General features: G+C 40.1%; 1 protein-coding gene across 2 annotated transcripts in view; it reads left to right on the top strand.

Annotated features, from left to right (window-relative positions):
• LOC121898483 (calsyntenin-2-like) overlaps positions 1–15857 on the top strand; it is a 206710-nt gene that overhangs the window by 173925 nt on the left and 16928 nt on the right. For both annotated transcript variants that reach the window (XM_042413577.1, XM_042413578.1), the window contains exons 9-11: positions 1038–1200; positions 11028–11194; positions 14117–14265. In XM_042413577.1, the coding sequence (XP_042269511.1) occupies positions 1038–1200; positions 11028–11194; positions 14117–14265 (479 nt within the window). The remainder of the gene's footprint in view (positions 1–1037; positions 1201–11027; positions 11195–14116; positions 14266–15857) is intronic.

Genomic DNA, 15857 nt, shown 5'->3' with positions numbered 1-15857 from the left:
TAGCAGTAATCCCTGTGAGCAAAAAGCAGCAGCTCCAGGCTGTTCTGAACGCTGGGTTTCCAACGTCTTTTTCTACTTTTGGTGTATATAACTGTGTATATTGAGGGGCTGCATAAAGGGCCAGTATGAGATAAATAATAATAATGATATAATAATAATATAAAATAATAAGGAGTTTTTTTTAACTGTGAATCATCCCAAGCTACTCTAGTGGAGTCCAAAAATAAAATTTTACAGCTGAAATGAGCATAATAGGTCCTCTTTAATGCATTTTATATTGAAGAATTTGAACTTATTCTCTTAACTGTAGCAGTCTCTAGCCTGTGAACAATCAGTCAGATATAACAAGGTGTGAAAGTGGATTTATACAAGCCACTTCAAATTCATTGAATTTGAATTCTTTGCTGCATGGTAATTTCAAGGGAAATAATACCTGGTTGGTACTTTTGTGTTACTTGAAGTCTGTACTTCTCACTATAGCTGTAGCTACCAGGACACTGAGGTCATGTCCTCAGTATTGTTCTGGGGAAGTTTGCGGTTTATACTACCTGAGTTTACATTGTATAGCTACACACAAATTGCACATGGTGAGGTTATTTTAAGCCTGATTCTGATATTTTTTTAGGGTCAAAATTCTCAAATTTGATAGATGTAGGCCAAAAACATAAATTCAGAACAGGGATTTTGTGCTTTTTCACCAGAATTGTATTCTGTGCTTTAAAACAGCATTTCAGTAACTGTGTAGAAAGATAAAACATGCACAACATATATGTTAACTGTTAATAAAATAGAAAATGTGGGAAAGAAAAATATGCATACTTTTCAGTAGCTAGTCAAGCATATCTCAGGTGGGATGTATTGGATGTTGTATTGGATTTTGATGTTTGATTTCTGGATTGGAACTCATCAAGAAAAAAAAATTAGTTTTTCTGCATAGCAGTATACTTTTTCCAAAAGGAGACAAACATCTGTGGCTGCTAAGTGATGACTAATAAAATGACTCCATATCCATTTATGACTCTCTCTCTCTCTGACAGATCTGTGATAAGGAGTGGCATTACTACGTCATCAATGTAGAGTTTCCAGTGGTGACACTCTATGTGGATGGAGTGACCTATGACCCCTACCTGGTGACAGACGACTGGCCCATCCACCCCTCGCAGATTGATGTACAGCTGACAGTCGGTGCCTGCTGGCAAGGTGAGGCGGCAGAGCCGAGCGTAGATGATGATGATGTCAGTAGTGATCATGGTGGTAATTATGGTGATAATGATGTGAGCGTGAGTGTAGATATTCAGTTCATTTCATCCAATAGAATGTGTTAATCCTGTAGGTAATTGAAAGAGAACCACCCACAAATGAAACAAAAGTTTGATATAAAAGTCTCAGTGAAATGAGGTGTTTGAGGTATTCTGCAGCTTGAATACAACTTCCTCTCTGTTCAAGAATATGAATAATATTTTCTGAAGTATTATTACTAAGGGAGTCATTGAGTGTGGAACGTGTTCCTTGGCCTTGAATGAACAATGTAATTAAGAAGGGCTCTTCTGTCTGTCTTTGACAAATGACTGAACCAGTCTGAATGAAGGCGTACAATTAAATTCTCCTCTAAACTGATAGCTGCCACTAATTACACAAGGGTAGAAGAAAGGGCACTTTTTCACACAGTACAGTACACAGTTGATTTGATAGCCCAAATGAGACTGTTCGGTGATGCTTAGCCTCAGATAAAGAGCCAAGATATCTTTTTGTGTGGGAGCAGGAGCAGGTCATCTACTGTGTCTTTCATCTGCAGCATTGACCCCCCACCTCTCCTACTATCCTCCTATTTCTTTCATTGAATACTGCAAGCCTTTAGAGAGATTAAAAGGGCCTTGAATAGAAAAGGGAGTCCAGAGACTATTTCGCTTTTCTAGTTTGGGGCTAAGCCTCAGTAAAGAGTTGTAAAGGCAATACTGAAATGTTGACCTAAGCCATTAGCCACAGCAGATTGCCTTTTCAAGGCCCTGAGTGTAAATGTAGAAACTTGGTTGCAAATATGTTGAGCTCATTCATTGTCAAACTGACTCCTGTAGCTTCAGCTTTGAGGGTCTTAACCCTTTGATGCACAAGCTATGCAAACCCTGTCGAATGCACAACATGGGTCAAAAATAACCTGTATTCATTTCCTATGTTATTTCATGCAGGGCTGAGTGTTTCTTTGCTAAATCTTTTGAAATCAATTTATTTCAAAAGATATAGCAAGTATTCAGTAAATATTTTGTTTTTGATAACCACAGATCATTATTTTCATTTTTCCTTTCTTACTTTATGAACAAAAATAGTTTTTGTATTACTACATCCAGTTTACACACATGGGTCAAAAATAACCCATGTGTGCGTGTGACTTAAAAAAATAAAGACATACTATAGTAATAATTTTGTTAAAATAATTGTTTTAGCCGTGATTTGGACCAAACAATAATATATTTAATATTTGAAATATTTTTATTTGTCACTTTGTCACTCATAACATACAGATATTACTGATAAAATCGATATTGAATTGTGGTGAATATGACGAATAAAAGGAAATAAAACTGAGAGGGCGAGAAGGATCGGTATGCAATGTGAAGGATTTGAGGAGATTTGCTCTAATAACTAATCATGTTAACTGATAATGACATAATAACATAATTAATAATGTTTTGAGAAGAAAAAGTTAACGTTTTGGTATGATGGTTGTTTCTTACAGAAGTTTATTCTTGGGGTCCCCAGGGAGCCCAGTCAGTAGTCTATATGTTAACCTAATGTTCAAATATTATGTACAGTTATCTTATACAAGATATCAAATATTTTCTTAGGTAAAACAATTATAAAATAAGACTCACATGCATCAGATGTGCAAAAGCAGCCATGTTGGGTTGTGAAATGTGTGGCATGTGAATAGCTGTCTGCAGTAAATATGTTCCTAAGTGCAAACATTTCCAAATATCAAAATTTCCTATCAAATTCCATAGTGAATACATAGGGGTCATTTTTGACCCATGTGTGACGTAGAAATACAAAACCTATGTTTGTCCATAAATAGGGATGTCAGTTTCGGTTAATTTTGCTTTCCACAGACTGATACCCATTAACCAATAACTAACCAGTTAACTTTTAAGAAACGTTACTTTCGTTTTTGAGAACTTACCAGTATACTTACTAGAATGTATTTCCTCCATGGCAAAGAAACACGTTGCACAAGCCTTCAGAAACTCCTGCAGGTTAAACTGGACTAACGAAACACTTTTAGGGCTGACTGACTAACACACTCACTATAAACAGACTTTAACAAACTCACTAGCCTAGCAACATTAATGCTACAAACAAGCCATAATGCAAATGCAACACTCCATGTAGAAGTTGATTTTACTTTATCCATTCAAAAAGAATACCTGATGACGTAATTGTCTAGCTGTTAGTGGAGTGTGTATGCAAATTAATCTATTGACCTACATGCGTAACTGGTCAAAAATATTCTCAGTTGTTAACCTATTAACGGTTAACTGTTGACATCCTTATTCATAAAGTAAGTAAGGAAAAATAAAAATAATGATTTGTCGTAATCAAAAACAAGATATTTAATGAATACCTGGAATATTAAAAGATAAAATACATTTATATCAAAGATATGGCAAAGAAACACTCAGGCATCCATGAAATACCATAGGGAATAAATATGGGTTGTTTATGACCCATGTTGTGTATTAGAGGAGTACTGATACAAAAGGTAAGAAAGGGAAAATGAAAATAAAGATTTGTGATGATCAAAAACAAGTTAATTGAGGAATACCTGGAATACTTAATGGTGAAATTAATCTATCGCAAAGATATTGAAAATAAAAACTCAGTCAGGTCACTTTTGACCCATGTTGTATATCAAAGAGTTAAGAATAAAATTTAACATTTGCAGAACTGCAGTAGTGAAGTTACGCCTGATCTCTGTATCTTTTTTGATTGGCATTACAGAGAAACTGTCAAATGAGGATTTTTGAGTTCAGACAGGACAGCATTAGAGAGTGTGCAAATGGATGAAAGAGTAAATAAAAAAAGATTTGTCAATTCAAAATAGCAGCATGGTTGCACGCAACAGTGATATTTTGCAATATTTAATTAAATTTCATGATGTAATTTCATGGTTCATAACACTTAACTGGCCAGTCAGCATTGTCTAATGGAAATAGATTCTGTCCTGACCACAGCAAATGAATATAATTTGTAATGAAACCAGTCTAGTCTGCTAACACACATGAATCAGTTTTTATTAGCATGAGTTTAAATGTCTTAAGATGATCTACAATAAACATAGGTCAATAAAACCCTGATGAGAATAATATTCTAACTTAACATAAATAACAAGTGTAATCAAATTTAAAGATACTGAATATTAGCACAAACTATGGACTGTCGGCAGTGTTTGTCCTAAAATATCAGTATGGTCGAACTGTGATATACTGAAGCTGTTGGTCGAGGAATGACAAGACTATTGTGCTTGCTGTAAGCACCAAGATACTGTAAAGTTCATATTATACTTTAATTAGAATTTATGACATCTGTATGCATGGACATTATGCACAGACTGCACATGTATGAATACATCTGCCTAGGCAGACACTCAGTGTAGTATAAACAGAACAGCATGTGTAACCCCTGTCCACCCTGTTATCCCTGTCCATTTTTGAGTACATCAGGGCCTTAATGGAATGATTCAACATTTTAGAAAATACACTTTCTTCACTCTCATGTCTGTACAATAAGTATAGAGCTGCAGCCAGTTAGCTTAGCTTAAAGACTGGACACAGAGGGAAACAGCTAGTCTGACTGTCCACAGGTAACAAACTCTGCCTAACAACACCTCTAAATCTCACTAATTTGACATCCATTCATACAAAAACCTGTGTAAAAAGGAAGTGGTTATGTGCTAGACTATTTCTTGGCTGGGTTCTAAGCTGAGCACCAGCTGCGTGCTATAGCCTTATACTCAACAGACAGATAAGAGAGTGATATCAATCTCCTCATCTGTGAGAGGAAAAAATGTTCATTTGTGAAGGAGAGATGTTCAATGTTCAATATATGGAAATGTTCAATTTATGAGCCAAGTCTGTTTATCTACAGGGCCTGACTATGGCCTCCAAGGTCTCATACAAGAGATGTTTTAGCTTCACAGCATCAGGCTGGGAGATAAGGTAGTAGCCTTGGATGGGTAACAACAACTGCCCACATTATTTTCCAATTAGAGTTCATTCTGACACCAAGTTTCCCTCTTTCTCCCCTCCCTGGTGGGTTATATATTCAAGTAAGCATCAACTGGAGCCCGTGGAGTCTCTTAAACAGTTATTCAACGATTACAAGATTTTCCCTATCATCATCTAACTCTTGGGATGAAAGAAAATAATTACATATTACATTTAAAATATTTCCCAAAATGTTGAATTATTTAATGCTTAAAGGCCATGTATACAGTCTGTGTGGTCATAATTATGGGATATATGTGGATGTCCACAGGGGCAGATGACAAAATTTTATACCTTGTGGACCCTAGTAGATGCTTGCGTCTAGACAGATGTGGAAAGTATAAAAGGCCTCATTGTACATAATTGCTCCAAAATACCGGTTGTCAGCACAGGTGGACATGTTCATACTACATGTGCAATCAGCACATAAGATCCACGGTCTAGGCTATAAGGATTTTAACTCTTGTAAAACTCCTGAAACAGCCATTATCATAGTCGCCGAAACCTGAAAATACCTATTTATGGACAAAACAGGTATGAACATTACAGGCAAACTATCTATTATTGCCCATTAATGTGCATTAGGTTTACTGATTGCATAGCCACATATGAACTACAACTCTACACTTAGAACTTGTTAGTACAACTCCCAGAAACAACAAAGCAGCAAATTCTCTGACTGCAAAGGTTGCATTTGTAGATTTCATTCTCTCTATTTTCTAATAGAATGGTTGCCCCCGCCCATCCTTTTTCCCTCACCTCTGAGAGTAAGTGCTGGCTGTGCAGTTTTCACACAGTCAGCCTATATTTACCCTCTGACCTGGCAGAGTGTATTCGTGATCAGAAGTGTGTAACAGTAGACAGCGAAGAGCAACACACACTCATTCTTCTTTTTCCTCATCTGTGTAATCACACACTGGGGCTCTGCCTCCCTGGCCTCCCTCATCGCAGCAGCAAGCATGCAGGAAGAAGTATTGATGATTGCACACATGCATAAATTGAAAAGTATATATCTGTATATATACAGAACACTGAGTAAATACAGGCACACAAGCGCTGATACAGGTATGTACAATAAATCACACAGTAAGTGAGAGACTATTTCTCACACTTACACTTAAGTAATGATCCTATTTCCAGCTCACCCAAGCCTCTCCAGTCTCATCTGTTGCTCTTTTAGAAATGACGCAAATAAAGTTGAGTAAAAAGGAGAGTGAAGATCTATAGAGTAAGGAGAGCTGCACAGAGCGGGGCAAAGAGAGCTGACACCACATAAAAAACCAGTCTCTGTAAAGTGGAATGATCAGCGGTTTTATCACCCATATCATTCCTACTCCGCAGCGTCTAAGTAATCCCCTCTCTTCTGCCTCTCTTTTTTTACCCTCTGTCTGAGACCCTTAATGGTTCCTCTGGCCGCGGCCTAAATTGATAACATCTGTCAGTGTAGGACAGAGTGGATAGGTGGATATCTTAAGAGAAGGCAGGAAAAAGGAAGAAAATAGTAACTGGGTTAAGAAGGGGGTGGAGAAAGTGGGAGAGCAAGTGAAGCATAAAGAAAGAGGAAAGAATGGGTTTGGCATAGTTTGGTATACAGAAATACAAATGTGATCTTGCGGTTTTATAAGTTCTGACTGTAGTGCACAATATAGCTGCAGGTCAGCAATCATGGGGATGATTCTAACTTGAAAGTCGCTGCTGTCTTTCTATCACATTTTCACACCAGGAAAGTAGGGCATGATAAAGTATATCCAGTAGTGGTCTCCACCTGCACTGACTGAGCTTTTCAGACCCTGGATTCATCAGTTTGGGCAGTGATACATGTGCCTGCACCATCAGCAGGGAATTAGGGGTACCCTGTCAAGCTTGGCAATGTCTGTTGAAGCGTAGCCAAGGAATTTTGAATTGAGTATTCCCCTAACCCCTGCAGTTACCGCAGAACATTGTATAGCACTTGTTCAGTCACCAACTGGATTTCTTGGTTCAAAGATTAAATTTCTCATTCTTCCAGTAACTACCAAAATGGACAGCACTGGGTGGAATGAAAGTGAACTGCATCAGCTGCTTGGCAAGACTTGCTTGCAGGTTAGGTCTTTGGTCATGTCCACATCCTTGTGTGCTAAAGTTTTGGTCTTATAAAAGCTTTAAAGTTCAGGCTTAAAGGTTTACTCTCATAAAAGTATAAAGATTCCATGAGTAAGGCACTTTAATAAAGGTCCTGAGAGAAGGTCTAGTGCATAAATGTATGCATTCATGAATTTGATCTCCCATCTCTGTTTTGACTTCTCAAGTTGATGAGGACCAAAGCAATCAGCACATACACAGACAAATTATGGCCAGTGAAGGCAAAGCATGGCATGGGAAAGTTCTGCTTACTGAGGGATCTGAGGCTTACAGTCTCATGAAAGTCAGTATGTGCACAATAGCCTCTCTTTCATGCAAGCTCTAGTTCCTTTTCCAGGCCTCTAGCATATAGTTCTCATTCAGATCTCCTCACAATGAACTGATGGTCCTGAAGGTGAAACATGAACGCTCCAACTCAGACATCACACAACTAGCTGCACCACCTGCTATCACTCCCTCCTGACTCCCCACTGGCATTGACGGTCTGTGAAGAGGATGTGTGTCTGCGCTTTCAGAGACAGAAGATCAGGAAGGCACCAGGCCCAGACAGTGTGTCATGCCTCCTGTCTGAAACTCTGCACTGATCAGCTGGACCCCATCTTCATACGGATCTTCAACAGATCCCTGGCGCTGTGTGAAGTCCCCTCATGCTTCAAACACTCCACAATCATCCCGGTCCCCAAGACACCCTCCATCACTGGACTGAATGACTATAGACCCGTCGTCCTGATGTCTGTGGTAATGAAGTCCCTCAAGATACTAGTGTTGACCCACCTGAAGGACATCACAGGCCCCCTGCTGGACCCCCTGCAGTTTGCCTATCTGGCAAACAGGTGAGTGGATGATCCAGTCAATGTGGGACTGCACTTCGTCTTGCAACATCTCAACTCCTTTGGGACGTACACAAGGATCCTGTTTGTAAACCAGCTTGACATTCAATACTGTCATCCCAGAAATCCTCCTCACCAAACTCACCCAGCTCACTGTGTCCACATCCACCTGTCAGTGGATCACAAACTACCAACAGACAGGAAGCAGCAGGTAAGGCTGGGAGAAATCACATCCAGCACCGGGACAGCCAGCACTGGCATCCCTCAGGGATGTGTGCTCTCCCCACTGCTCTTCTTTCTCTACACCAACAACTGCACCTTAGGAGACCCATCTGTGCAACTCCTGAAATTTGCAGTTGACACAAAAGTCATCGGCATAATCCAAGAGACAGCGTCAGCATCCAGACGGGAGATTGAACAGCTGGACCCCCTCACCGTACTCAACAGCATTGTGTTGGCTGTGGAATCCTTCAGGTTTCTGTGATCCACAATCTCCCAGGACCTGGAGTGGGAGTCCAACATCAACACAGTCATCAAAAAGGCCCAGCAGAGGATGAACTTCTTGCACCAGCTCAGGAAATATAACCTGCCTCAGGAGCTGCTGATCCAGTTTTACACTGTATTCATTGAGTCTATTCTCTACACATCCATCACTGTCTGGTTTGGATCAGCCACTAACCTGGACAAGAACAGACTACAACGAACGATCAGGTCTGCAAAAAAGATTATTGGTGCTGACCTGCCCACCATCCAGGACCTGTACACCTCCAGTGTCAGGAAACAAGCCGGGAAAATCACCGCAGACCCCTCACACCCTGGACAAAACCTGTTCCAACTTCTCCCCTCTGATAGGCGCTACAGAACACTGTAAATGAAAACCACCACATATAGGAACAGTTTCTTCCCCCTCGTCATCACACTTATGAACAATAGTCACTGTTCAATAACCCTGGAACACTATAATACCCACTGTTACTACAAATTATACATATTTATTTTAGTCTAAAATACAAAATGTGCAATACATTTTATTCATTACTGTATATTTGAACAAGCTGTTTTTACTGTACGTAACCACCTACTACTGTATATAAAGTAACATCACTTTTTTTTCTTACCGTTCAATATTTATCTCAGCACTCGTGCGCACTCTTTACTTCTTTGTATTATTTGTATCTTGTTGACAGTTCACAGAAACAGTTTCACATGTTTATAGACATTTCCTGTATATCTTTCTGAAGAGTGTTGTATTGTGTTTTGTGTGAGAGCTACTAAACCGGAGTCAAATTCCTTCATGCATAAGCACACTTGGCCAATAAAGATGATTCTGATTTTGAAAGGGTATCTTGCTGCTGACTGTCACTGCTTTGGTCTTTACCCTCTTATCACCCACGAGTACTCCAGTGCCAACATATAGTATTACCCATCAGTTTGTGCCGTGACTAGACTCCCACCTGCCACAGCCTTGTAATAAGCAAAAGAAGTAAGCCATTAGAGTGATGAGGTGGGAGTATTCAGAATAAATTAGCAGAGCTTACTGGAGGTAGGATCAATTGTGTCCTCTGGCAGTTTGTCACTTGGCAGTAAAAGGATACCTGATCTGGAAGCCATTCATTGCATAGCAAGGATCTCTTGTTGCATTGTTTAAATGGAGGTCATACTTAAGCAAGGGAGAAAGGTCAAGAAAGGTGTGTACATTCACCTTCAGCAGCTGGCTGTCAAAAAGTAGTCTAGGGCAACATGGGAGCTACCATCCATGGTCTTATTAAGCTGATTTAGCGACCTATAGAGAATGTATCTCCTTAAATGCATCAACATCAGAGTGCCCAGCAGCATCCTCTGCTGCCTGCAACTTGCTCTTCTCCCTCCAACACTGGTGATTGTTGTTTTATTCACAACTCTGGAGCTGAAGATAGTTGGATGATTTGAAGCCATGGTCCACTAGAATTACAACCTACAGTGGCTCAAAAGAAGGTTACAAAGATGAAAAATAAGTATGAAAAGAATATATAAAATGTCACTGTGTGCTGCTTACCTCTAACTTGGGAGCAGGTGCATTACAAACTGCGCTGAGAGGCTATATATACAGTATAGTCATATAATAGAGAGACAGAATGAAGGTTTCTTGGTCCTGGTGTTCACCTTAGCTGTATTTTTGCCCATCTGTTATTGCTCCACTTCATCTGGGAAATGTTTTTGACGTACAGCGGGTTTGGATTATTAGATAAAGGGACTGTTCTATATCTTTAGTGCTTTGGTGGATTAAAGCCAGAATTGGAGAAGGGAAGAAGAAGTGAGGAAAGGAATGGAAAGGTGAAGTTTTGAAACCCAGAGCTAGTAACCTTTCAGCTAATGAGTGGTTTGGAGACTCTTCTTGCTGGTATTGGCCTTTACAGAGTTCAGAGGGCATACTTTAAATGTGTTGACTTTTTCTTTACCTTTATTTAGCTGGGATGGGCCGGCTGACTAACACACTTCCACAGCAGCACCCTGCCGCTTAGTCACAGGATGGGGACACACAGCATTTAGTCTTTAGTCATTTAGTCTTTAGGCCAATTATAGCCATAATGTTGTCATCAGGACTAATCATATAAGACTGGACAAGGTCACTGCCAGTTTGATGACCTTGTGGTGTGTAAGGGAACACAAACCAGTAGAGACAAATTTGATGCAGTGCTGATGATTAAATTAGATTAACCATAACCAAGAATGTTAATATCTTGTACTACTTTGAAACAAGATGTTTCTGTGACCCATTGTAATCACTTCATAGAAAGTGGAGTATTACCCTTAGTCTATTCTGTATATATGTGTGTAGGTGGAGAGGTGACCAAGCCGTGGTTCACTCAGTACTTCCGGGGCAGCCTATCTGGACTGACCATCCGACCAGGGAAGATCGAGAGTCAGAAAGTCATATCCTGTCTGCAGGCGTGCAAAGAAGGACTGGATATCAACTCCCTGGAGAGCCTGGATAAGAATATCAAGGTACATACACACAGACACACACACAGAAAGTAACACCATGATATTCCAGAAAGGAGACTAGACTTGTTGAGACAAGCCTGACTTCAGTTAATGTAAATAAGATAGTGGATTCAGGGTTAAACCATTGGACAAAATTAACTAAAAATTACAATGTCACAGATTACATCAGTCCACAATGAAGAAGACTGATATTTAAAGAGACAGCAGCAATGTTCACAGCTACATTGTGTCTGTGTTTGCATGTGCACACATGGCTTACTTATATTTTTTCATAATCCAGCATTCTTTCTTCACAGTTGCACCTCCACTTAGCAATTAAATGTATTTCCATTCTAAAGTTTCATTACAGGTTTCATAAATTTCACACACCCTATTCAACCAGAAATAAGCTGCCTATATATACACCTACCATGTCAGTATTATTTTGGTTTTTAATTTACCATAAAATTAATTCCAGATAGCAGTAAAAAGAGAGTTTGATATAAAAACACCATGTAGCATATAATAACAGGAGAAAACATTCAAAAACATTCAACTTAACACAGGGACTCAGGGTTAGGACTCGGAAAATGTAACAAAACAACATTTTGATCCTAGTTGACACAAAGAATGCTTTTTCTGTAAATCGCCACAGCTAAATCACCAGTTGGCTTCCTTGAAACTCCTTAGCTAAACCCCCCACCCCCACCCCTTCACCAGCTCAGCTAATCCATCTCCCTGCACGGTGGAAGATAGAGGGCAGACAAGATGGATGGGGTCTTGTGTAGACTCTAAGCCGCCCCCCTACTCAAACACCCACCCACCCCCAGCTCCTTTAACTCTTTTTGTATCTTTCTCTCTTTGGTCTTCCTCTCTCACTCTCACCTACTGCTCTTTCCTTAGAACTCCTTGTGCTATGGTGCAGCAAAGACAAGGTGGGATGAGCCGGGGGGAGAGGAGAGGAGGACCACCTCTCTAGGGCCAGTGTAGTTTATCTTTTGAGAGCTATTTCATTTTCTTCTCAGCCGCACACTCGCGTGGCTTCCATAAGTCCACAGGAGGCTTAAGGACAGCATTTAGCCAGGCAGGTGGAGGGCTGGCACAGCACAATCAGAGGAGAATAACAGGGAGGGAGGTTTAGGGGCAGATAGAAAGCAAGTATAGCGACAGAAGAAAAGATGAGAGGAGACAGCAAGAGAAAGGAAGGTGTGAAGGGGAAAATGACAGGGGAATGGGAGTGTATGGTGAGCCACATGGAGTGCTGAAGTACTGTCACCCTGCTGCTGAGAGCTAGTTTTAGGAAATGGGAGACACTCAGTGCAATTCTAGCAGGAGACCACTAAACCCTCTTTAAAGGAACAAGGGCCTCAAATCCCTACCATCAATCCCTGCAGGAGAACACAAACACCTCTGACACACTACACTTGTGATGAGCGTCCACTGACTATTTTCTAGCCCCTTGACTTAAAGGGCCATACCAGTGTTTTTTATGTTTTAAGCCATTTACTACAAAATACATACATGCCTGCTCACCATTTCCTTCCTTTAATCTAGGCAGCCATTGGTTTCCATTCATGTCCTTAAAGGATGAAACTACCATATAAAAGGTGATCCATCACAGTGAACATCAGATCTGCATTCTTTTAGTCAAAGTCACATTGGTTTTGTATGGTAATGTGGTGAAAATGGTGCAGAAATGTTGTTCATTTTAATGGATTACCTTTTTCAAGCAAGTTTCAAGTCTCTGCAAGTTGGCATGCATACTACTGCACAGTGAAATGAATAGAAAGATAGCACTTGGTAGGTTTTGAAAGTTTGATGGACTTCGTTACCCAAGGCTAGCTTACCAACAAGGCAAAGCAAGCAATTGTCCCAGGGCCCCAAAAGCTCCAGACTTGCTGTGTCAACTGTTTTTGTTAATTTAATTGCAAATTGTGTTTAGAATATGCACCTCTAAATCACATATCTGACATTATAATGGTGTTGAAGCTGTTCTATTCAGTATTTTATATCAACAATGGATTAAATGACAATGTGGTTTTTCATAGTAACAAAGCTACAGAGAATTATTACCAGACTCTGCAGTTCCCCTCAGCTCCATGGAGTATTTTAGCATCTTTCAGCGTCTTTGGTTCATCCCACTGTACATTACTTGACCATCACCAAACAGCAGGTAGTAGCTAGTTGATGAACATAACAGAGCATTTGATATTTCCCTCAGAAGTTGGTGGAAATCAAAACCAAACCGAAAGAAGAGTTAATATTGAACTTAAATTCATAAAGTGGTCAAAAACATGACTGCAGATGAATCCTAATGTTGCTCTGTATCTGCTGGATGTGTAAATAGGCAATTATTTTCTAACACATTCCACATACATCTTCATAAGGTGATAACATTTCAGTGTTGTGTTGACAGCTTGTTGCGTTGCCCCCAAGTGGCCAAAAAATGAATTAATATGCAGGTTTAAGGTGGGTTTTGCTTTGTTAATAGATTTGAAGAAGGTCTGGGGGTCAAAATCTACTTTTAAGACCTTCATTATTTCAGTTTTGTGCTTCTATATTGTATGTTAATAAGTTGAATTTAATCAAATTACCACACAGAAAATTTGGGTGAGGCAGTACTCCAGTGAGAATAAACATGCACGTTGCACAGAGAGGAGGAGGAGGAATGGGGGAGTTAATAATCATCCAACAGGTTATTCTTAGCACAGGGTCCCCTAGCAGGTTAATCCAGCCATGCCCTCTGCAATTTTGTCTTTCTTTTACTTTCTAATTTTTTATATGCAAAGATTTCCTGCTAGTGCCTATGCCTGACACCACACTCTAATCTATAGCGACTCAGTTAGAAAAGACTGAATGCAGCTTTAAATGGCTTTTACAAGCTAAACATTTATCATATAAAGTTCCTCTATCCATCTATCTTCTCTGTTTCTCTGTCCATAGTTCCACTTTAACCCAGCTCAGTCTATCCTTGTTATGGAGGGAGAGGACTTGGAGAACATGAACACTGCTGTGAGGAAAGTTTCCTACATAAACTCTCGCCAGTTTCCCACACCAGGAATCCGACGCCTTCACATCTCCACTGCTGTCCAGTAAGTAAAACACCCCTTTTTTCTTCTTCCTCTTGTTCTTACAGTTGTCTTTTTTCTATTCTTTACTCTCTTCCACTTCCTCTACATTTAATCTCACTTTTCTATCTGCGTACCTACATTTGTTTCCTTTAGTCCTCCTTATTGTCTCTGTTTTTCTGTTTCTGTACCTCTTATCTTAGCTATGCGGAGTGTTAACCCGTCACAAAACTTCTGTTAAGTGTTGAGACAACACAGCAGATATCACAACCTGACTGATACATAGTTCCCTTCTCCCAAATTGATCACATCCCCTCCTTCTCTCACTCCTCTCTCTCTCTCTCTCTGTTTCTCCTTTCCTCTGCTGTCACTTTCCTTTTCCTTTAGTACACCATTTTCTGTTCGCTGTCGCCACCGGGGGCCAGTTTTTACATTTTCATGTCATGTATTAATAATTCTGCCTGGGTTTTGCCAGAGGAATGAAAGAAAGAGAGATATAAAGAGAGAGAGTGTGTGTGTGAGAGAGGAAGAGAGAGAGAAAGAGATGCTGGCTGGTAAATCGGCCTCCCTCAGCGGGTTACCATTAAAATTCATGATTGTTTTAAATATATGTAGACCCCTGCAGCACAGCCCTGGGGGTTCACTCTCCGCCCTCCTGTTGGGTTCGATGCACGGCCGCGGGCCCGAGAACTTCAACTAACACAACAGAAGTGAGTGTGTGTGTGCGTGCGTGCAGTTGTGTGTGTGTGTGTGTGCGCACGCGTGTACGTGTGTGCTGCACAGGCTGCTGGTGATGAAGCAGAGTCATCGAAGCTAGAGGCACACCGATTATCAAGGAATACATTATGCTAATGATGGCTAAGCTTGCGTTATTGCTAATTGTTGTTTAAATTAAGTTTTTCTCACAGACTGCTGACCGGTCTGCTAGTTGCCATAACAGAATACATGCTGTGTGTGTGTGCGTGTGTATATGGATGGAAACAGTGGGGAAACACTGCTCGCGGATATATGTGGCTAGTGTGTGAAAGACCATCCATTGAAAAACATGTGTAGAGCCTCATTGATATCATGTAATACAGCTTTCAGTTTGTTATTTTTATACTGGCATCCAGAACAGACACCAGCAGAATAATTTCTCCTCCACCGAGTCAGTTACATCAAGAGCCTCCTGCTATAATATGTCAGCAACTGTTGGAAAAACTTCTTTCACTGCTTCTGACAGTATCACTCCACACAAATAATGCAATTAAACTTGTTTCTTGCCAATGCCTAATAAATGCAATTACTGCAGGCATTAAGAAAATAATTAAGCAAACAACACTGATTTTCACAACAACCCTCCCTTGTCGGCTCACCAGTCATGTTTCTTCTTGTGCATGTGGGCATGTGGAGTGCTTTAGAGACTATGCTTATGGAATAAATGCACACACAAATACATATGCTGTGTGTGGGGTTTTTTTTTTTTAAATAAACTGTCTACATAAACACTGTCCTCTTCTCTTCTCCCATCCACATCATGTCAGACCCCACAAATAAAAATGAAAAGGACAGTCCTGAGAAGTGCTCTAACCAGGCAAAGTGAAAACACCTGTGTGGTTGCACCATAAGTGTGATGT

This window comes from Thunnus maccoyii, chromosome 6 (genome assembly GCF_910596095.1).
Source record: "Thunnus maccoyii chromosome 6, fThuMac1.1, whole genome shotgun sequence".
Classification (NCBI taxonomy): Eukaryota; Metazoa; Chordata; class Actinopteri; order Scombriformes; family Scombridae; genus Thunnus; species Thunnus maccoyii.
Note: the sequence above shows the minus strand (reverse complement) of the source record. Positions and strands in the feature narration are given on the sequence as shown.